Below are 24,116 nucleotides of genomic sequence, written 5' to 3' on the forward strand. Positions count from 1 at the left end.
CACAGGGGTTAAAGTCATGTACACACTCTACTCCGCAAATTGGATGCAGTCTATCACAGTGCCATCCGTTTTGTCACCAAAGCCCCATATACTCCCCACCACTGCAACCTGTATGCTCTCGTTGGCTGGCCTTCGCTTCATATTTGTCGCCAAACCCACTGGCTCCAGGTCATCTATAAGTCTTTGGTAGGTAAAGCCCCGCCTTATCTCAGCTCACTGGTCACCATAGCAGCACCACACGTAGCACGCGCTCCAGCAGGTATATTTCACTGGTCACCTCCAAAGCCAATTCCTACTTTGGCCGCCTTTCCTTCCAGTTCTCTGCTACCAATGACTGGAACGAATTGCAAAAATCACTGAAGTTGGAGACTCATATCTTCCTCACTAACTTTAAGCACTAGCTGTCAGAGCAGCTCACAGATCACATTCAACTACCTTATCCCCATACTGTTATTTATTTGATTTATTTTGCTCCTTTGCACCCCAGTATCTCTACTTGCACATTCATCTTCTGCACATCTATCCCTCCAGTGTTTAATTGCTAAATTGTAATTATTTTGCCACTATGGCCTATTTATTGCCTTACCTTCCTTATCTCACCTCATTTGGACACATTGTATATAGACTTTTTTTCTATTGTGTTATTGACTGTATGTTTGTTTATTCCATGTGTAACTCTCTGTTTTTGTTTGTGTCGCACTGCTTTGCTTTACCTTGGCCAGGTCGCAGTTGTAAATGAGAACTTGTTCTCAACTAGCCCACCTGGTTAAATAAAGGTGTTCTCAACTAGCCCACCTGGTTAAATAAAGGTGTTCTCAACTAGCCTACCTGGTTAAATAAGGGTGTTCTCAACCGGCCTACCTGGTTAAATAAAGGTGTTCTCAACTAGCCCACCTGGTTAAATAAAGGTGTTCTCAACTAGCCCACCTGGTTAAATAAAGGTGTTCTCAACTAGCCCACCTGGTTAAATAAAGGTGTTCTCAACTAGCCCACCTGGTTAAATAAAGGTGTTCTCAACTAGCCTACCTGGTTAAATAAAGGTGTTCTCAACCGTTAAATAAAGGTGTTCTCCTACCTGGTTAAATAAAGGTGTTCTCAACTAGCCCACCTGGTTAAATAAAGGTGTTCTCAACTGGCCTACCTGGTTAAATAAAGGTGTTCTCAACTAGCCTACCTGGTTAAATAAAGGTGTTCTCAACTAGCCTACCTGGTTAAATAAAGGTGTTCTCAACTAGCCCACCTGGTTAAATAAAGGTGTTCTCAACTAGCCTACCTGGTTAAAGAAAGGTGTTCTCAACTAGCCCACCTGGTTAAATAAAGGTGTTCTCAACTAGCCTACCTGGTTAAATAAAGGTGTTCTCAACCGGCCTACCTGGTTAAATAAAGGTGTTCTCAACTAGCCCACCTGGTTAAATAAAGGTGTTCTCAACTAGCCTACCTGGTTAAATAAAGGTGTTCTCAACTGGCCTACCTGGTTAAATAAAGGTGTTCTCAACCGGCCTACCTGGTTAAATAAAGGTGTTCTCAACTAGCCTACCTGGTTAAATAAAGGTGTTCTCAACTAGCCTACCTGGTTAAATAAAGGTGTTCTCAACTAGCCTACCTGGTTAAATAAAGGTGTTCTCAACTAGCCCACCTGGTTAAATAAAGGTGTTCTCAACTAGCCTACCTGGTTAAATAAAGGTGTTCTCAACTAGCCTACCTGGTTAAATAAAGGTGTTCTCAACTAGCCTACCTGGTTAAATAAAGGTGTTCTCAACTAGCCCACCTGGTTAAATAAAGGTGAAATAAACTAAATGAAAGAATGACAGTTCCAAATTAGTACTGAATGGTCAATGTTGGTGGTGGTTGTACTTTACTGTCCTGAATGGGTTCTAGAGGAGTAATGGATGAGATGACTACTTGATGAGTGTCAGTATGGTATGAGTACTGGGAGACCAGTGGATGGGCACAGGATATGAAAGCTTTGAATGACTGTGTTTCTCTGTATCACTGCAGTGTGGAGGCGGATGAAAACTTTGAGAAACTCTTTCTGTCTGTGTCATTGCAATAGAGTAACTGTGTATCTCTATGTGTCTGTTATTGCAGTGTGGAGGGGGATGCGCGGCCCAGTGAAAGCGACGGTGGAGCCAGCTACAGGGGCCCAGTGATCAGCCCAGACCGCTTCGAGGGCCCCCTCTACGGACACGGAGTGCAGCCCGGCCCCCAGCGGCCTCCCCGCAGGCCCAAGCTCCAGCACTCCCAGTCCATCCTCCGCAAGCAGGCAGAGGAAGAGGCCATCAAACGCTCCCGCTCACACTCAGAGGGCTATGAGCTGTCGGCTGACCTCCAGGACAAACAGGTAGAGTACCCTGGCCCCAGTCTGATTGTCTGCAGACACACTCATCAACATCTATACAGATGTCGTCACCTAATATCTGCCCTACTGAACGACTGTATCATTGACCACACTACACACACCCTAACTAAGCATTTACTACAGGTTCTCTGCTCATCCTGTACATTTGTATGACTATCAAATTATAGTAATTGTCCCTCGACAAGCTCAATTCAGCCCCACGTGTGTATGAGCATGGGTCCTCATTTGTGAAGGGCTGTTGTGTTATAGTCATGATGTTATTATCCGTCAGGTGGAGATGCTGGAGCGTAAATATGGAGGACGCTTCATAACCCGGCATGCGGCCCGAACCATCCAAACAGCCTTCCGTCAGTACCAGATGAACAAAAACTTTGAACGTCTCAGGAGTTGTATGTCTGAGAACCGCATGTCCCGACGCATCGTCCTGTCCAATATGAGGATGCAGTTCTCCTTCGAGGGCCCTGAGAAAGTCCACAGCTCCTACTTTGAGGGAAAACAAGTGTCCCTGACAAATGACGGCACCCCCCTGGCCTTGGTACAGTCAGAGTGTGGGGACATGGAGGTCCACCACCAGGCCAACATGGCATCACACCCGGCCTCCCAGAACCACCTAACAGATGCCATCACAGAGCTGGAGGATGCCTTCTCCAGGCAGGTCAAGTCTCTGGCCGAGTCTATCGACGACGCCTTGAACTGCCGCAGCCTGCAGGGCGATGAGGGTCATGACCCAGAGGCCTTGGGCTGCCCCGAGGTGGAGAGGGAGGTGGCCTATCAGGTGAAGCCTCACCGCGGGGCGACGGGACGCAAGCGAGAGGACATGATGGCATCCTACAGCGATGTGACTCTGTTTATTGACGAGGAGGAACTGTCTCCCTCCATGGGGCTGTTGCGGGGGTCTGGTGACCAGCCCTCCAGCATTGAGTCAGACCTCCGCCTGCGCTCGGCCAACTCCTCCCAAGACTACTGGCCACTGGACCCCAAGGATGAGGAGCATGACACGGACACCAGCTGCCGCAGCACTCCCTCTCTGGAGTGCCAGGAACAGAGGCTCCACCTCCCCCTGCTGACCATCGAGCCGCCCAGCGACAGCTCTGCCGAACACAGCGACCGTTCTGACCGCAGCTCCATCAAACGTCCACCTGTTTACGAGTCTCACGGGGGAGGGCACATCGTGGCATCCTCCCAGGCCAGCCCCAAACACATCTCTCATGGCCCGCCCCCACGAGGGCCCTCCCGGGACGACGAGGCACCCCTCCGCCACCGCCACAGGGCGCTGGAGAGCCACCTGGCCATCAACGGCTCGGCCAACCGGCAGAGCAAGTCTGAGTCTGACTTTTCGGATGGGGACAACGACAGCATCAACAGCACGTCTAACTCCAACGACACCATCAACTGCAGCTCTGAGTCGTCGTCCCGGGACAGCCTGAGGGAACAGACACTCAGCAAGCAGACGTACCACAAAGAGACACGCAACAGCTGGGACTCACCGGTCTTCAGCAACGATGTGATCCGCAAGAGGCACTATCGCATCGGCCTGAACCTCTTCAACAAGTAGGTGCTCGGCTCTGACAAAGTGCTGATGTGGCTGACCACTGATTGGTGTCATGAGCTGGGGTCAATGAGCTGTTGATGTTGTAGAGTGGTCCTGGTAGTTGAACCGAGGTGACCTACCTACAGTAATCACGGTTGTATGAGTGCCACACAATATAAGTTTAATTCATGTTGAGGATAAGAGGATCTATTAAAATGGAAAAATTGAAAATGCATTTGTGTAAGATAGGCCTATAGGCTAAGTCATATATTTGGGCATTTGTGTCATCTCTTTGCATATTTATATGTCTACTTATTCAACTTATTTTACAGTCCATCCGTTTATCCTCTACTACATACAGCCAGACAGTGTTGCTCCATTGTCCACCGTTTTCCTGCTGAGGACACTTCCTATCAGTCAGAATCAAACACCACCCTTGGCTCTGTAAAATGATTGGATAGGCCGCATAAGGACACGCCTGGTTATATATGTGTGTCTCTGCAGGAAGCCAGAAAAGGGTGTCCAGTACCTTACTGAGAGAGGGTTCGTCCCAGACACGCCTGTGGGTGTGGCTCACTTCCTGCTTCAGAGAAAGGGCCTGAGCAGGCAGATGATTGGAGAGTTCCTGGGCAACCGGCAGAAACAGTTCAACAGAGACGTCCTGGAGTGAGTACTGTTAATTGGTCATTTTTAAAGGCCAGGTCATGTGACCTGACCAGGAACATCTCTGGACACTCTTTATAGTCTATCAATCCACCTTGGAGTGGGAGGTCACAGGGGAATAACCTTGTTATTCCAGTGCCTTGCACAGAGAGTGTTATACTGTAGGACAGGCCAGAACAATAGATGAACTGTACAGAGTTCAGCAAACTATCCTCCATCTTCACACTCACTGCTCCAAATGTTTCCCCTAACTGAGAGGTTATTGCCTTGGAACAGTTGGCACTAACATTGTGGCCATTACAATTCAACATATTAAACAAAGATGGCTGATTTGTACTGCGGGGTTGAGGAAGCTAGCAAGCATTTCACCGCACGTTTTATACCTGCTGTGAACGTGACGAACACATTTTATTCGATTTTTTATTTCAACTTTGTATATCTGTGGCTTTGGGCCAGCCTGGTAGAATGTCCACAATCTGCTGCTCAGGGACAGAGAGAGGGAGGGAGGTACAGGCTGGACTCATTAACATGCTACAGGCGATAGAGATGACTGACTGTGTCAATAGGACTAGAAAACCCCCAAAGTCACCCTATCTCAAACACGCAGATCTCCACATTTAAGAACAATCTGGTGCTCCTCACACTTGGCCTCTCAAATATGTTTTGTGTCATTATCAAAGGACTATTAGAGAGTTACCTGTCAGATTTAGACAAATCTTGAACTGCTGTGCACAGAATGCCCCTGTGATCTGTTTTTTAAAATCTGGGAAGTAAATGAGATACTAGACAAATCATTGATCAACGATATATTTTTGGGTTAGTGAATTAATTGTTGGTTGGTTGGTTGTGTGTTCCAGCTGTGTGGTAGATGAGATGGATTTCTCGTCGATGGAGCTGGACGAGGCACTGAGGAAGTTCCAGAATCACATCCGGGTCCAGGGAGAGGCCCAGAAGGTGGAGCGCCTGATTGAAGCCTACAGGTGAGACAACAGAGGATAATTCATAGGTTAAGGATGTACTGGAATAAAGATACATACCGGTGAGAGAAGCATATACTGAAGGGGTTTGGCCAAGAGGGGTACACAGATCTGTTTTAGCATTACTGTAATGGCTAGAGTACTGCACAATAGTTTTGGAAAATATGTCACGAGAGAGACGTTGTTATTTTCTATTTTGTATTACATTTTCAAATAGAGTTGCTCTGACGTTGACCAAAGTCATGGAAATGCAAGTCACTGATAGCTTTGCTCACAACACCATGTTGGCTAAAGGACTGGTACACACACGATACTGCAATATGATGACATGGTACACACACGATACTGCAATATGATGGCATGGTACACACACGATACTGCAATATGATGACATGGTACACACAGGATACTGCAATATGATGGCATGGTACACACACGATACTGCAATATGATGACATGGTACACACACGATACTGCAATATGATGACATGGTACACACACGATACTGCAATATGACGGCTGGGTACACACACGATACTGCAATATGACGGCAGGGTAGACACACGATGCTGCAATATGATGGCATGGTACACACACGATACTGCAATATGATGACATGGTACACACACGATACTGCAATATGATGACATGGTACACACACGATACTGCAATATGATGACATGGTACACACACGATACTGCAATATGATGACATGGTACACACACGATACTGCAATATGATGGCATGGTACACACACGATACTGCAATATGATGGCATGGTACACATACGATACTGCAATATGATGACATGGTACACACACGATACTGCAATATGATGGCATGGTACACACACGATACTGCAATATGATGGCATGGGACACACACGATACTGCAATATGACGGCAGGGTAGACACACAATGGTCACAGTTATTGACCATCCTCTGATGCATTGTATCCTGGCCTGAACACGTTTTCACCAGCAAGTCAACAAGACAAATGTCCACATTGTGTGGACTATAAGGCTTTTAACATTCTGCTGCATTCTATGATGGCTCTCTATATCAAACGTCTCCATAACTCTTTCAATCTCTGAATGTGATGTCATCTCTCTTTCCTGTTTGTCTGTGTTCCAGTCAGCGCTACTGTATCTGTAACCCCACGGTGGTGCGCCAGTTCCGGAACCCTGACACCATCTTCATCCTGGCTTTCGCCATCATCCTCCTCAACACTGATATGTACAGCCCCAACGTCAAGCCAGAGAGGAAGATGAAGCTGGAGGACTTTGTTAAGAATCTCAGAGGTGAGAGAGAGAAGGGGAAATGTCAGGGTTTCTGAAGTCAAAACTGAGACTTTGTCCTCTATATACTTAAGAGAAAATAAATAATAAAAACCGCATAAAGTGAGTGCGGGACATTCACAAAACGATTGCTTCACCCTTTCAACAATGCATATTGAATAAAAAACACTTGAGCATGTTCCACTATCATGTATCTGTAGAAAATAAGAAAACACACATCCACTCGTTCAACATAATCTCGACACTTCCGCCCAAATGCACAAAGAGTCTGGTGGACCAACGTGCCAAACTTGGCCTTCGATAGCCATTACAGACAGACTGGGAGAAACTCCTGGCACATAGGCATTGCCTTAATCGGCATAACCTACCAACCAATCATCTCCCACAACACCTTCCCTCTAACCCTCCCCTGTACGCTATAATATCTCATGAACAGAGCCACGCCTCGTAGTTGTGTGATTCGCCAAAATTTTATGACAAATACTAGAATTCTAAGGTCACTCCCAGTAAGGCCAACTTTGAATCGTTGCTGTACCAGGCTTATATGCACTGTGCATAATAGCCTGGGGTCGAGGTTAAGCACAGCATGAATGTAGCAAGGCAGAGAATGATCAATCACAACTGGAACTGGCTCCACTGTCCACAGACAGAATGTCACTACTCTGACACGTGTCACGACAACACTGTTTATTTGTGCTACGTAATCAGCATTTCAATCACAAATGCAACTATTTCATGACACACAGATGAAAATAATATATTTTTCACCGGTAGGGTGACAGCAACATGTCGACTATCTGAAGAATTTGTCACATGTCACCTGTGTTAAAATGACATTCCACTGTCTGGTCAGCCTTCTGGAAGTTGACAAAGCAGGCTGTGACTGAGTCGGGGCTGTTTGAGTTGTTGATGTTATAAAAGAGTGATAAATATGAATTGTGAAGAAATGTGTTACAACTGATTACTTGCTCCTTCACACAATCACATTAGCATAACCACATTAGCATAACAACATTAGCATAACCACATTAGCATAATCACATTAGCTTTTCTTATTATTGGGTGAGCAGTGTGATAGAAGCACATTAAACTATTTGTCTTATTTTGCCATTTGAGATTTTATTTGAGAAATAAAGCATGGTGGGATAATTCATAATCTATCGTGATGAGTGTCAGTAATGGGAAAACAACCATAAGTAATTGGTTAAGAGGGATTCATAATCTCACTCTACTTTCCCCTCTCAATTTCAAGAACAAAGTGTGTGCATGAAGTTGCGTGTGTGTGCGCCTGTGTCCGTGCGTGGTGCGCCTGGGTCTGTGCGTGGTGCGCCTGGGTCCGTGCGTGGTGCGCCTGGGTCCGTGCGTGGTGCGCCTGTGTCCGTGCGTGGTGCGCCTGTGTCCGTGCGTGGTGCGCCTGTGTCCGTGCGTGGTGCGCCTGTGTCCGTGCGTGGTGCGCCTGGGTCCGTGCGTGGTGCGCCTGTGTCCGTGCGTGGTGCGCCTGGGTCCGTGCGTGGTGCGCCTGTGTCCGTGAGTGGTGCGCCTGTGTCCGTGCGTGGTGCGCCTGTGTCCGTGCGTGGTGCGCCTGTGTCCGTGCGTGGTGCGCCTGTGTCCGTGCGTGGTGCGCCTGGGTCCGTGCGTGGTGCGCCTGGGTCCGTGCGTGGTGCGCCTGGGTCCGTGCGTGGTGCGCCTGTGTCCGTGCGTGGTGAGCCTGGGTCCATGCGTGGTGCGCCTGGGTCCATGCGTGGAGCGCCTGGGTCCATGCGTGGAGCGCCTGGGTCCATGCGTGGTGCGTCTGGGTCCATGCGTGGTGCGCCTGGGTCCATGTGTGGTGCGCCTGGGTCCATGCGTGGTGCGCCTGGGTCCATGCGTGGTGCGCCTGGGTCCATGCGTGGTGCGCCTGGGTCCATGCGTGTGTGTGACTTTGTCTCTGAGTGAGAGTGTGTGTAACCATTGTCTGCTCTCCTCCCCAGGGGTGGACGATGGGGAGGACATCCCCAGGGAAACTCTGGTAGGAATCTATGAGAGGATCAGGAAGAGGGAGCTGAAGACCAACGAGGACCATGTGTCTCAAGTCCAGAAGGTGGAGAAACTCATAGTGGGCAACAAAAAACCGGTGAGGAACTTAACTAAAACCCTTCTTCTACAGCACTTTTTGCAGAGCACTTGATCCAAGGCAGATGACGGAAATGCCCTTGGGTTTTACACGGGAAAGACTGGTCATCTTAATGAAATGTGTCACTCCATAGCACTACGATTAACTATTGTGTTCGGCTTGTCAAATACAGGCCAAAGAAGTGCATTTATCAATGGAGAGAGAGAGAGAGAGAGAGATAGTGTTGTGTCTTCACACGTTTTCATATTTAAAGTTATCACCTCTTCTGCTGTTGGTGTGCAAACCCTCACAGAAAGAGGAGAGCTTCTGCAGTACTATATTGGCAGTCCACTGGCAGCTGCAGGGTTCTGTGGCTGTAGTACTGTAGAGTAATGAGTCATGTCTGACTCTGAGACCTTCACACTGGTGACTTTAATACACCCACGGCCCTTGAGAGGTGTCAGCCACCTCATTTGACATGTTAGTCATTTAGCAGATGGTCTTATCCAGAGCGACTTAGTGCGTTCATCTTAAGAAAGCTGGGTGAGACAACCACAATTCACAGTCCCAGTAAGTACATTTTTCCTCAATAAAGGGACTCTGCTGTCCCAGCATCAGAGGGAAACTGGTTCCACCATTGGGGTGCCAGGAAAGAGAAGAGCTTTGACTGGTCTGAGTGGGAGCTGACCTCTTGTAAGGGTGGGACGGCCAAGAGACCAGAGGTGGTGGAACGGAGTGCTCGGATTGGGATGAAGTGTTTGAGCATAGCCTGAAGGTAGGGAGGGGCAGTTCCTCTTGCTGCTCTGTAGGTAAGCAACAGGGTCTTGTAGTGGATGTGAGCTTCGACTGGAAGCCAGTGGAGTGTGCGGAGGAGCAGGTGACATGACATGGGAGAGCTTGGGAAGATTGCTGTGGCATTCTGGATAAGTTGCAGGGGTTTGATGCCACAAGTGGGGAGCTCGGCCTCTGCAGTCTAATGAAGCATGAACTCTCATAACCTTCCCTCACTTGGAGAGAGAGAGAGTTTGTTGAATGTTGTTCTTCCGTGTTACCAATGTGTCTCATTAATGCCTCAATACTTAATATAGTGAAGTACTGCATATAGTGAAGAAGCCTAGCCTGTACCTGTAGCCATGAATTACATTTCAGTCATGTAATGATACAGGGGAACAAGGCCTGAGATTCTCAGTGACAGCATGAATTTAAAGGTATTTAACCCTTATACCCCAGGAAGCTCCAGACGGACGGATTTATCATGATGATGGACTCCTTAAATCTCCCAGTAGTGGAGCAGAAAGCGATCGCTCCTTCACCACATGCTATAATGTAATGCAATGAAAAATGATCCCTCATCATCACTAAACAGCAGTATCAAAACCCTCAGAGGACCCACAGTACAGTGAAGAACCTGGCCATTAAAATCCACATTAGACTTCTGTCCTATAACAATCTACAGGTAGCTGCCAAAATAAAGGAAACACTTGAGTAAATACATACTATATTGAAAGCAGGTTCCAGACAGGTGTGATTCCTGAGTTAACTAAGCAATTAACATCCCATTATGCTTAGGGTCATTGTGTCTGTGTCAGTCACCAGATCTCAACCCAATGGAACACTTATGCAAGATTCTAGAGTGGTGCCCGAGACAGTTTTCCACCACCATCAACAAAACACCAAATGATATAATTTCTCGTTGAAGAATGGAGTCACATCCCTCCAATATACTTCCTGACACTTGTAGAATCTATACACTGAAGCTGTTCTGGTGGATGTTGGTGTCCTTTATTTAGTCAGTTACCTGTATCTGTCCCACTGCTACTGTAGACCTGGAGGACTAGATTTCACCTCTGTTGTTTAAACCAGTGTTTCCAGACCCTGGTCCTCCACTACCCCCAACAGTACACATGTTTATATTAACCCTGGACAAGCACACCTGATTCAACTTGTCAACTAATCATCAAGTCCTCAATGAGTTGAATGTGGTGTGGTTGTCAAGGGCTACAACAGAATCTGTGTACAGTTGGGGTTACTCAAGGACCAGGATTAGGAGACACTGGTTTAAACCACCTCATTCAACTCATTACTGACTGTCAAATGACCTACAGGACAACTGCAATACTGAGACTCTACTTTGAGGTTCTCATGAGGGTGGTTTGTACGTAGTGTAGATGGCTCATAAACACACAGCCAGACTAATCCTGGACCAGGCTGTAACCATACACCTTTAGAGGAAAAAGTGTGTATGACCCCATCAATGAGATGACCTATGAGATGTAATGTGACTAATGTACTGCATTGATATGTAACATGATCTAGGTGATGTCCTGTAAGCACATAAACAGTAATGAGGTTCTCTTTTTGATCTTCTCTCTGTCCTTTCAATGCAGATTGGATCTCTCCACCACGGTCTAGGATGTGTAAGTACATATTCACAGTTTTCATGTAACCACCATGTGACCACAACTAGGGCTGTTGTGGTGACCATATTACCGGCAGTCACGAGTCATGAAGGCAGTCAAATTCCACATGACCCTTTAGTCACAGTACTTAGGCTTCTCCAAGCTCTGATACTGCTGATGGTCATTAGTAGCCTACCAAACATGCTAACTGCCTGGTACTCAGCGCTCTATTGTCCCTCTAATCCCTCTGACATCAATGGAAATGTATTCCAAATCTTATCAAACACTACATGAGAGCATGTTGTACAACATTTCTATAGGCTATGCAATTGTGTGAGAAAACAGAGTTATGGCCTCTATTAAAAAGAGGAGGATCCCATCAGCTTTCTTTAGGCTAGGCCTACTATATTTATTTCTCAACTTTCCTAGTATTAAGCACATTGCTTGTCTTTACAACAGGAGTATAGCCTACCGGGCTGGCATGAAAATGAACCACGAAAAAAGCATCTTCGATTCGCTATTTAAGTGCATGCAGTTGAAGTTTACATACATACACCTTAGCCAAATACATTTAAACTCAGTTTTTCACAATTTCTGATATTTAATCCTAGTAAAAATTCCCTTGACTGATTTCTTTTGATTTTCCCATGATGTCAAGCAAAGAGGCACTGTGTTTGAAGGTAGGCCTTGAAATACATCCACAGGTACACCTCCAATTGACTCAAATGATGTCTATTAGCCTATCAGAAGCTTCTAAAGCCATGACATCATTTTCTGGAATATTCCGTTTAGTGTATGTAAACTTCTGACCCACTGGAATTGTGATACAGTGAATTATAAGTGAAATAATCTGTCTGTAAACAATTGTTGGAAAAATGACAAAGTCTCAAAAGTAGATGTCCTAAATGACTTGCCAAAACTTTAGTTTGTTGACAAGAAATTTGCAAGTGGTTGAAAAACAGGTTTTAATGAATCCAACGTGTATGTAGATGACATGTATTTGTAGATGACATGTATTTTTTCCTCTGCCCCTGTTTCAAGACAGGTGCATGATAAATCAAAACAAATGTCATACATATATTTTCATATATTTAGTATAGGTAAAGACAAGATTTGCAGTCACTTTTGATAATGGTGCTTTCCCACTAATGGAACATTTGCGCTTATAGCCTACTGCCGCGTTCGCATTGCTGCACTTATAATGTGAACAAATACCCAATAGTTTACCCAAATACCCAATAGTTTATCAGACATCTAGCGTATCCCCAACTGTCCCAGACTATGTTTGGAATATTCATTTCTTGCTCAGAATAGAATAGGTCAACTTTTGTACGATGTGGGATAGTAGATTGACGTAGGCTAGTGCTTTTGCTGTTCGTTAGGCCTTCTCATCTTATTGGCTGATGAAAAGTGAATGTGGACAGTTCTTCCAATGTCTTCAATATGCACCTCGGAATTGGGTAAGGACACGAGCAGTTGCGTTTCGATGTGTCTGTCTTCACTTGTAGCCTGTGAGAAAGACGCGATCACATGATGGAGAGCCATGTGAGTGAGAGGCGCTTCGGAGCAGGGCACAACACAGCACTCTGAGCCAAGGGCACAATGGCCACTGGCCGAAAAGACATGGATTTTTTTAGGGTGCATTACGGCCACACAAAGGGGATGTCACAGTGATTTTTGAAGCATTAAGTACTTGTCAAATTGTGAATGCGAGACTGATGGAGTGTGTACAGCCTGCGCAAAAAAATAAAGCAGAGATCATACCTTTCAAGTGACTTTTTTCAAATCATCATTAGCGTCGCATCATGTAGCCTTACAAAGTATACCCCAACGTTTGTAGAACAACTAAAGTTACATTAATAACTCTAAATTAAGCATATACAGTAGGAGTACCTATTTCTTTGTTAACCGCTCAACACAGAATAGCAAATCATTTGGAGAAAATATCCTTTCTATTTTATTCAGCTTTGTTCAATTGTATTCTTCAGACTATAACATAATATAAAATAAAGCCACGGAATTCTAAGTAAATCTTGTCTGATAAACGAAATAGTGTAGCCCACAGCCATTTGGCATAGTCAGAACAGGACCTAACATAAGGACAACTCAGAGTATGTTTTTGTGTTCTTCTGAAATAGATATTGTAGATTTGTCAAATCAAATGTCTTTATATAGCCCTTCGTACATCAGCTGATATCTCAAAGTGATGTACAGAAACCCAGCCTAAAACCGCAAACAGCAAGCAATGCAGGTGTTGAAGCACATTGGCTTGGCTAGGAAAAACTCCCTAGAAAGGCCAAAACCTAGGAAGAAACCTAGAGAGGAACCAGGCTATGGCGGGTGGCCAGTCCTCTTCTGGCTGTGCCGGGTGGAGATTCTAACAGAACATGGCCAAGATGTTCAAATGTTCATAAATGACCAGCATGGTCAAATAATAGGTCTGGGACAGGTAGCACGTCCGGTGAACAGGTCAGGATTCCATAGCCGCAGGCAGAATAGATGAAACTGGAGCAGCAATCTCTCCAAAAGAATGTGGTGATCTATGGTATCAAAAGCAGCACTAAGGTCTAGGAGCACGAGGACAGATGCAGAGCCTCGGTCTGATGCCATTAAAAGGTCATTTACCACCTTCACAAGTGCAGTCTCAGTGCTATGATGGGGTCTAAAACCAGACTGAAGCATTTTGTATACATTGTTTGTCTTCAGGAAGGCAGTGAGTTGCTGCGCAACAGCCTTTTCTAAAAAAATTGAGAGGAATGGAAGATTTCGATATAGGCCGATAGTTTTTTATATTTTCTGGGTCACGTTTAGGCTTTTCAAGAGAGGCTTTATTACTGCTACTTTTAGTGAATTTGGTACACATCCGGTGGATAGAGAGTGTTCAACATAGGAAGGCCAAGCACAGGAAGCAGCTCTTTCAGTAGTTTAGTTGGAATAGGGTCCAGTATGCAGCCTGAAGGTTTAGAGGCCATGATTATTTTCATCATTGTGTCAATAGATATAGTACTAAAACACTTGAGCGTCTCTCTTGATCCTAGGTCCTGGCAGAGTTGTGCAGACTCAGGACAACTGAGCTTTGAAGGAATACGCAGATTTAAAGAGGAGTCCGTATTTTGCTTTCTAATAATCATGATCTTTTCCTCAAAGAATTAATTAATTTATTACTGCTGAAGTGAAAGCCATCCTCACTTGGGGAATGCTGCTTTTTAGTTAGCTTTGCGACAGTATCAAAAGGAAATTTCGGATTGTTCTTATTTTCCTCAATTAAGTTAGAAAAATAGGAGGATCGAGCAGCAGTAAGGGCTCTTCAATACTGCACGGTACTGTCTTTCCAAAGCTAGTCGGAAGAATTCCAGTTTGGTGTGGCGCCATTTCCGTTCCAATTTTCTGGAAGCTTGCTTCAGAGCTTGGGTATTTTCTGTATACCAGAGAGCTAGTTTCTTATGAGAAATGGTTTAGGGGTGCAACTGAATCTAGGGTATTGCGCAAGGTTAAATTGAGTTCCTCAGTTAGGTGGTTAACTGATTGTTGTCCTCTGACGTCCTTGGGTAGGCAGAGGGAGTCTGGAAGGGCATCAAGGAATCTTTGTGTTGTCTGTGAATTTATAGCACGACTTTTGATGCTCCTTGGTTGGGGTCTGAGCAGATTATTTGTTGCAATTGCAAACGTAATAAAAGGTGGTCCGATAGTTCAGGATTATGAAGAAAAACATTAAGATCCACAACATTTATTCCATGGGACAAAACTAGGTCCAGAGTATGACTGTGACAGTGAGTAGGTCCAGAGACATGTTGGACAAAACCCACTGAGTCGATGATGGCTCCGAAAGCCTTTTGGAGTGGGTCTGTGGATTTCTCCATGTGAATATTAAAGTCACCAAAAATTAGAATATTATCTGCTTTGACTTCAAGGTCCGATAGGAATTCAGGGAACTCAATGAGGAACGCTGTATATGGCCCAGGAGGCCTGTGAACAGTAGCTATAAAAGGTGATTGAGTAGGCTGCATAGATTTCATGACTAGAAGCTCAAAAGACGAAAACGTCATTTTTTTGTTTGTAAATTGAAATTTGCTAAATCAAATCAAATCCAATTTTATTTATATAGCCCTTCGTACATCAGCTGATATCTCAAAGTGCTGTACAGAAACCCAGCCTAAAACCCCAAACAGCAAGCAATGCAGGTGTAGAAGCACGGTGGCTAGGAAAAACTCCCTAGAAAGGCCAAAACCTAGGAAGAAACCTCGAGAGGAACCAGGCTATGTGGGGTGGCCAGTCCTCTTCTGGCTGTGCCGGGTGGAGATTATAACAGAACATGGCCAAGATGTTCAAATGTTCATAAATGACCAGCATGGTCGAATAATAGTAAGGCAGAACAGTTGAAACTGGAGCAGCAGCATGGCAAGGTGGACTGGCGACAGCAAGGAGTCATCATGTCAGGTAGTCCTGGGGCATGGTCCTAGGGCTCAGGTCAGTTGAAACTGGAGCAGCAGCATGGCCAGGTGGACTGGGGACAGCAAGGAGTCATCATGTCAGGTAGTCCTGGGGCATGGTCCTAGGGCTCAGGTCCTCCGAGAGAGAGAAAGAAAGAAGGAGAGAATTAGAGAACGCACACTTAGATTCACACAGGACACCGAATAGGACAGGGGAAGTACTCCAGATATAACAAACTGACCCTAGCCCCCCGACACAAACTACTGCAGCATAAATACTGGAGGCTGAGACAGGAGGGGTCTCATTACTCTTTTAGTAATGACAGGAATGGTGGAGGTTTTTATCCTAGTGAGATTTCTAAGGCGAACACCGCCATGTTTAGTTTTGCCCAACCCAAGTCGAGGCACAGACACGGGCTCAATGGGGATAGCTGAGCTGACTACACTGACTATGCTAGTGGCAGACTCCACTAAGCTGGCAGGTTGGCTAACAGCCTGCTGCCTGGCCTGCACCCTATTTCAGTAGATGAGTGTGCAAAGTAGAAATACTGGGGTGCAAAGGAGCTAAATAAATAAATAAATACAGTAGGGGAAGAGGTAGTTGATTGGGCTATTTATAGAGGGGCTATGTACAGGTGCAGTGATCTGTGAGCTGCTCTGACAGCTGGTGCTTAAAGCTAGTGGGGGAAATAAGTGTTTCCAGTTTCAGAGATTTTTGTAGTTCGTTCCAGTCAATAGCAGCAGAGAACTGGAAGGAGAGGCGGCCAATGGAGGAATTGGCTTTGGGGGTGACAAGTGAGATATACCTGCTGGAACGCTTGATACGCGTGATGGGTGCAGCTATGGTGACCAGCGAGCAGAGAAGGCGGGACTTTACCTAGCAGGGTCTTGTAGATGACCTGGAGCCAGTGGGTTTGGCGACGAGTACGAATCGAGTTCCAGCCAACGAGAGCGTACAGGTCGCAGTGGTGGGTAGTTTATGGGGCTTTGGTGACAAAATGGATGGCACTGTGATAGACTGTTATTAGACTTTTAAAAAATGTAGATGTTCCAAAGGTCTGCATCAGGGGCTTGTAGGCTATGTGTGGAAGCCAGGATATGCTACATTTGTTTATGTTAATTAACGGTCAATTACCGTGAGCCCGATATTTATTTGTTTGATAATCACCGGCTGACAAAATTTTGTGACCGCCACAGCCCTATTAACATCCATATAAACTCTGCAAAAAAAGAAACGTCCCTTTTTCAGGACCCTGTCTTTCAAAGATAATTCGTAAAAATCCAAATAACTTCACAGATCTTCATTGTAAAGTGTTTTAACACTGTGTACCATGCTCGTTCAATGAACCATAAACAATTGATGAGCATGCACCTGTGGAACGGTCGTTAAGACAAGAACAGCTCACAGACGGCAGACAATTAAGGTTACAGTTCTGAAAACTTAGGACACTAAAGAGACCTTTCTACTGAAAGATGCCCAGGGTCCCTGCCCATCTGCGTGAATGTGCCTTAGGCATGCTGCAAGGAGGCATGAGGACTGCAGATATGGACAGGGCAATAAATTGCAATGTCCGTACTGTGAGACGCCTATGACAGCACTACAGGGAGACAGGGAGGACAGCTAATCATCCTCGCAGTGGCAGACTACGTGAAACAGCACCTGCACAGGATCAGTACATCCGAACATCACACCTGTGAGTACACCAAGAACGCACAATCCCTCCATTAGTGCTTAGACTGTCAGCAATAGGCTGAGAGAGGCTGGACTGAGGGTTTGGCTTGTAGGCCTGTTGTAAGGCAGGTCCTCACCAGACATCACCGGCAACAAAGTCGCCTATGGGCACAAACCCACCGTTGCTGGACCAGACAGGACTGACAAAAAGTGCTCTTCACTGACAAGTCGCGGTTTTGTCTCACCAGGAGTGATGGTCTGATTCGCGTTTATCGTCAAAGGAATGAGCGTTACACCGAGTCCTGTACTCTGGAATGGAATCGATTTGGAGGTGGAGGGTCCGTCATGGTCTGGGGCGGTTGGCACAGCATCATCGGACTGAGCTTGTTGTCATTGCAGGCAATCCCAACGCTGTGCGTTACAGGGAAGACATCCTCCTCCCTCATGTGGTACCCTTCCTGCAGGCTCATCCTAACATGACCCTCCAGCATGACAATGCCACCAGCCATACTGCTCTTTCTGTGAGTATTTTCCTGCAAGACAGGAATGTCAGTGTTCTGCCATGGCCAGCGATGAGCCCGGATCTCAATCCCATTGAGCACGTCTGGAACCTATTTTAATCGGAGGGTGAGGGCTAGGGCCATTCCCCCCAGAAATGTCTGGGAACTTGCAGGTGCCTTGGAAGAGTGGGATAACATCTCAAAGCAAATCTGGTGCAGTCCATGAGGAGGAGATGCACTGCAGTACTTAATGCGGCTGGTGGCCACATCAGATACTGACTGTTACATTTGATTTTGACCATATTTTGTTAGTCACATGTCTATGGAACTTGTTTAGTTTATGTTGTTGAATCTTGTTATGTTCATACAAATATTTACACATGTTAAGTTTGCTGAAAATAAACGCAGTTGACAGTGAGAGGACGTTTCTTTTCTTGTTGAGTTTAATTTTCCTCACCCACAATTTATATGTAAGTCAGGGCTATGCATGTACAGTCAGCTCCATCATTATTGGCACCCTTGATGAAGGGTCCTGTGTGGCTCAGTTGGTAGAGCATGGCGCTTGCCATGCCAGAGTTGTGGGTTCGATTCTCACGGGGTGACCAGTTTGAAAAAATATGAAAATATGTCTGCACTCACTACTGTAAGTCGCTCTGGATAAGATAAATGGATAAGATAAATGACGTAAATGACGTAAATGTAAATGTAAGATGAGCAACAAAGACTGTATAAAATAAATAATACAAATGCTGAAGTATATTGTGTGCTCCAAAAATTTTGAAATTATATTATTTTATACTAATACAATTGCTATGAGAAAGGGGTAAAAATGATTGGAACCCCTGTTTTCAATGCTCCAACGCCCTCGCCTCGCGAGGATAACGACACTGAGCCTTTTTCTAAAATGTTTTTTAAGATTTGGAGAACACATTTGGAGGGATCTTAGATCTCCATAGAGATTCTGTTCTTATGAACTGCCCTCTTCAATTCAAACCACAGGTGTTCAATGGGATTCAAGTCCAGAGATGAGATGAGCAATTCTATTAGTATTAAAAATATATAATTTTCAAACTTTTTTAGCATACAATCTAGCTCAGTATTTGTATTATTTATGTTATACAGCCTTTTTTTGCTCATCTTCATCAAGGGTGCCAATAATGATGGCCCTAACTGTACTTGTATTTAGTGTTAGGCCTAAACTACCATCACCCAGTCTTACTGTATCAGGATGCCTAAAATCATCCAAGTCCTGTAGATACTTGTTGTTTCAGACTACGTTAGTTGGATGAAGGGTCTACTTTCCCCTGAAAGCCCACACCTATTACTGAGATGAGCAGGATCTCTTTTGATGCTCCTGTAGACAGTCAACACATATAAATTCCTAGGTGCTAGTGAGCTGCAGTATTTACTCACTGTATGCTGTGCCAGGCATATATGACTGCCAGGAACAGACCACACAGACGCCGCACACGCACGCACACGCACACACACACGCACGCACGCACGCGCACACACACACACACACACACACACACACACACACACAACACACGCACAGAAACCTCACACAGACAGAGGGCATTTGTTAGAGTGGGTATTATTAGTCATGAATGTTTTAGGGGTGAGAAGTGCTGAAAGGTTGTTCTGAATATATTTAGGAGAATAATAAACGATGTAACTTCTGTAACCTATATGCTTGCAGGCTTCTGTTCTACTGCCATTACACTGTTTACATAATCATATTATTCTACATGACACTGTTTACATATTCATGTTATTCGACATGACACTGTTTGCATAATCATATTATTCTACATTACACAGTTTACATAATCATATTATTCTACATGACACTGTTTACATAATCATATTATTCTGCATTACACTGTTTACATATTCATATTATTCTGCATTACACTGTTTACATATTCATATTATTCTACATTACACTGTTTACATAATCATATTATTCTACATTACACTGTTTACATAATCATATTGTTCTACATTACACTGTTTACATTACATAATCATATTGTTCTACATTACACTGTTTACATAATCATATTGTTCTACATTACACTGTTTACATAATCATATTGTTCTACATTACACTGTTTACATAATCATATTGTTCTACATTACACTGTTTACATAATCATATTGTTCTACATTACACTGTTTACATAATCATATTGTTCTACATTACACTGTTTACATAATCATATTGTTCTACATTACACTGTTTACATAATCATATTGTTCTACATTACACTGTTTACATAATCATATTGTTCTACATTACACTGTTTACATAATCATATTGTTCTACATTACACTGTTTACATAATCATATTATTCTACATTACACTGTTTACATATTCATATTATTCTACATTACACTGTTTACATATTCATATTATTCTACATTACACTGTTTACATAATCATATTATTCTGCATTACACTGTTTACATATTCATATTATTCTGCATTACACTGTTTACATATTCATATTATTCTACATTACACTGTTTACATAATCATATTATTCTACATTACACTGTTTACATAATCATATTGTTCTACATTACACTGTTTACATTACATAATCATATTGTTCTACATTACACTGTTTACATAATCATATTGTTCTACATTACACTGTTTACATAATCATATTGTTCTACATTACACTGTTTACATAATCATATTGTTCTACATTACACTGTTTACATAATCATATTGTTCTACATTACACTGTTTACATAATCATATTGTTCTACATTACACTGTTTACATAATCATATTGTTCTACATTACACTGTTTACATAATCATATTGTTCTACATTACACTGTTTACATAATCATATTGTTCTACATTACACTGTTTACATAATCATATTGTTCTACATTACACTGTTTACATAATCATATTATTCTACATTACACTGTTTACATATTCATATTATTCTACATTACACTGTTTACATAATCATATTATTCTACATGACACTGCCATTACACTGTTTACATATTCATATTATTCTGCATTACACTGTTTACATATTCATATTATTCTGCATTACACTGTTTACATATTCATATTATTCTACATTACACTGTTTACATAATCATATTATTCTACATTACACTGTTTACATAATCATATTGTTCTACATTACACTGTTTACATTACATAATCATATTGTTCTACATTACACTGTTTACATAATCATATTGTTCTACATTACACTGTTTACATAATCATATTGTTCTACATTACACTGTTTACATAATCATATTGTTCTACATTACACTGTTTACATAATCATATTGTTCTACATTACACTGTTTACATAATCATATTGTTCTACATTACACTGTTTACATAATCATATTGTTCTACATTACACTGTTTACATTACATAATCATATTGTTCTACAGGAAAAGGATCTACCAGCTCCTGCTTTTCATGAATTTTCATTGGATGAATCAGACCGTTTTAGACCGTTTTAATTTGCTGGTATTGAACTTTTATGAGCACATTGTTTGAGGGAATAGATGACAGATGTGTTATGGTCTAAGGGAAGCTAGTCTAATTACTCTGTGTCCCCCTGATTCCCAAACAAAGTAGGGTGGTGAAACCACCTCTCCAAACGACAATGAATACATTAGGATGAATAATGTAACAAGGAGAAACAGCAGCACCAGGGGGTTTGTAGCACACTATTCAGACATCATTAAAAGCCGTTTCCTTTGCACTCCTCACACTAAATCATCCTAAAATGGAGCCTCATGGTTTCCGTTTTTATGTCCCTGTTGGCATAGCTGTGTGTGTGTGTGTGTGTGTGTGTGTGTGTGTGTGTGTGTGTGTGTGTGTGTGTGTGTGTGTGTGTGTGTGTGTGTGTGTGTGTGTGTGTGTGTGTGTGTGTGTGTGTGTGTGTGTGTGTGCGCTTGCGTGTGTGCATTTCTAATATGACCCCAAAATATAACTGTATTTAAGGAGTAAAAACTGTTCTATTTTGGGGTCATATTTCTTTGTGGCCTGAGCTCAGTGCCTGACCTCTGAGTGTTAGGGAGTAATGTTGCTGTTTTGGCTTCTAGGTCCTGTCCCTGCCCCATCGCAGGCTGGTCTGCTACTGCCGGCTGTTTGAAGTGCCGGACCCCAACAAGCTCCAGAAGCTGGGCCTGCACCAGCGGGAGATCTTCCTGTTTAATGATCTTCTGGTGGTACGTCTCCTTCCTCTCTCCTATCCTGTCCTGAATATGATCATTCTAGCCTCACAGCAACAACAATGATCCAGTCTTTTTAGTTTAAACCTCTGTCTAAGCTTTTTGTATTCTTTCTCTTTCTTGCCCCCACAGTATAACTTGAGTATTTGGCTGTGTGTTTGTTTGTGTGTTTATTTGGGTGCAGGTGACAAAGATTTTCCAGAAGAAGAAGAACTCTGTGACATACAGCTTCAGGCAGTCTTTCTCTCTGTATGGGATGCAGGTTCTGATGTTTGAGAACCAGCGTAAGGGCCACAGACCTCTCACTCCCAATTCACCATCTCCCCAATGTGTTAGCCCAGCATGCTTAAAGTGCATTTGGAAAGTATTCAGACCCTTGACCATTTCCAGCCTTATTCTGAAATTGATTAAATTGTTTTTTTCTCATCAATCTACACACAATAACGCATAATAACGGAGCAAAAACTGGATTTTTACATTTTTAGCATATTTATAAAAAATGTCAACTTAAATATCACATTTACATAAGTATTCAGACCCTTTTCTCAGTAATTTGTTGAAGCACCTTTGGCAGCAATGACCGCCTCGAGTCTTCTTGGGTGTGACGTTAAAAGCTTGCCTCACCTGTATTTGGGGAGTTTCTCACATTCTTCTCTGCAGATCTTCTCAAGTTCTAATAGGTTGGAAGGGTAGCATCGCTGTACAGCTATTTTCAGGTCTCTCCAGAGATGTTCGATTGGGTTCAAGTCTGGGCTCTGGCTGGGCCGCTCAAGGACGTTCAGAGACGTGTCCCAAAGCCACTCCTGTGTTGTCTTGGCTGTGTGCTTAGGTTCATTGTCTTGTTGGAAGGTGAACCTTCGCCCCAGTCTGAGCTCCTGACCGCTCTGGAGCAGGTTTTCATCAAGGATCTCTCTGTACTTTGCTCCGTTCATCTGCATGATGCTGTCACCACCATGCTTCACCGTAGGGATGGTGCCTACGGTTTCCTCCAGACGTAATGCTTGACATTCAGGCCAAAGAGTTCAATCTTGGTTTCATCAGACTAGAGAATCCGGTTTCTTATGGCCAAATTTGGCCCGGGAGAGAATTTAAGGCCGCTGTGTTCTTGGGGACCTTCAAGACATTTTTTGGTACCCTTCCCCAGATCTGTGCCTCGCCACAATCTGTCTCGGAGCTCTACGGACAATTCCTCCTTGTTTTTTTTTCTGATATGCACTGTCAACTGTGGGACCTTAAATAGACAGGTGTTGCCTTTCCAAATCATGTCCAATCAATTGAATTTACCACAGGTGGACTCCAACCAAGTTGAAGAAACATCTCAAGGATGATCAATGGAAACAGGATGCACCTGAGCTAAAGTTCGAGTCTCATAGCAAAGAATCTGAATACTTATGTAAATAAGTTATTTTGGTTTTTGTCAATTTTTTTATTTTCAAAAATGTCTAAAAACCTGTTTGAACTTTGTCATTATGGGGTATTGTGTGTAGATTGAAAAATATATATAATTTAATCAATTTTAGAATAAGGCTGTAGAGTAACAAAATGTGTAAAAAGTTCACTGGTCTGAATACTGTCTGAATGCACTGTATATAGTACATCCCACTGGGTTTAATTTATCATAGAAATACATCTAACCGTCCTGTGATGATGGAATGAGACACTGTTTATACTTTCAAAACATCAGACAGATTTTGGGAACGTACTCTTTTAAACTTCATCTGTGGTCGATGGACCTAGTTTTAAAGGTCTCTCTCTAGCTCGCTTATTCTTTCTCTTGTCCAGATTACGGGAATGGAATCAAGCTTACATCAGCCATACCAGGTGCCGACATCAAAGTGCTCATCAACTTTAACGCGCCCAACCCCCAGGACCGCAAGAAGTTTACTGATGACCTGCGGGAGTCCATCGCCGAGGTCCAGGAAATGGAGAAATACAGGATAGAGTGTGAGCAGACATTT

General features: G+C 43.7%; 1 protein-coding gene across 9 annotated transcripts in view; it reads left to right on the forward strand.

Annotated features, from left to right (window-relative positions):
* Positions 1-24,116, forward strand: part of LOC124045676 (IQ motif and SEC7 domain-containing protein 1-like) — a 285,391-nt gene that overhangs the window by 245,869 nt on the left and 15,406 nt on the right. For all 9 annotated transcript variants that reach the window (XM_046365174.1, XM_046365181.1, XM_046365175.1 and 6 more), the window contains 10 exons: positions 2,089-2,341; positions 2,631-3,910; positions 4,395-4,556; positions 5,411-5,533; positions 6,665-6,831; positions 8,799-8,941; positions 11,308-11,337; positions 22,030-22,155; positions 22,343-22,442; positions 23,941-24,102. In XM_046365174.1, the coding sequence (XP_046221130.1) occupies positions 2,089-2,341; positions 2,631-3,910; positions 4,395-4,556; positions 5,411-5,533; positions 6,665-6,831; positions 8,799-8,941; positions 11,308-11,337; positions 22,030-22,155; positions 22,343-22,442; positions 23,941-24,102 (2,546 nt within the window). The remainder of the gene's footprint in view (positions 1-2,088; positions 2,342-2,630; positions 3,911-4,394; positions 4,557-5,410; positions 5,534-6,664; positions 6,832-8,798; positions 8,942-11,307; positions 11,338-22,029; positions 22,156-22,342; positions 22,443-23,940; positions 24,103-24,116) is intronic.

Source organism: Oncorhynchus gorbuscha, linkage group LG10, assembly GCF_021184085.1.
Source record: "Oncorhynchus gorbuscha isolate QuinsamMale2020 ecotype Even-year linkage group LG10, OgorEven_v1.0, whole genome shotgun sequence".
Lineage (NCBI taxonomy): Eukaryota > Metazoa > Chordata > Actinopteri > Salmoniformes > Salmonidae > Oncorhynchus > Oncorhynchus gorbuscha.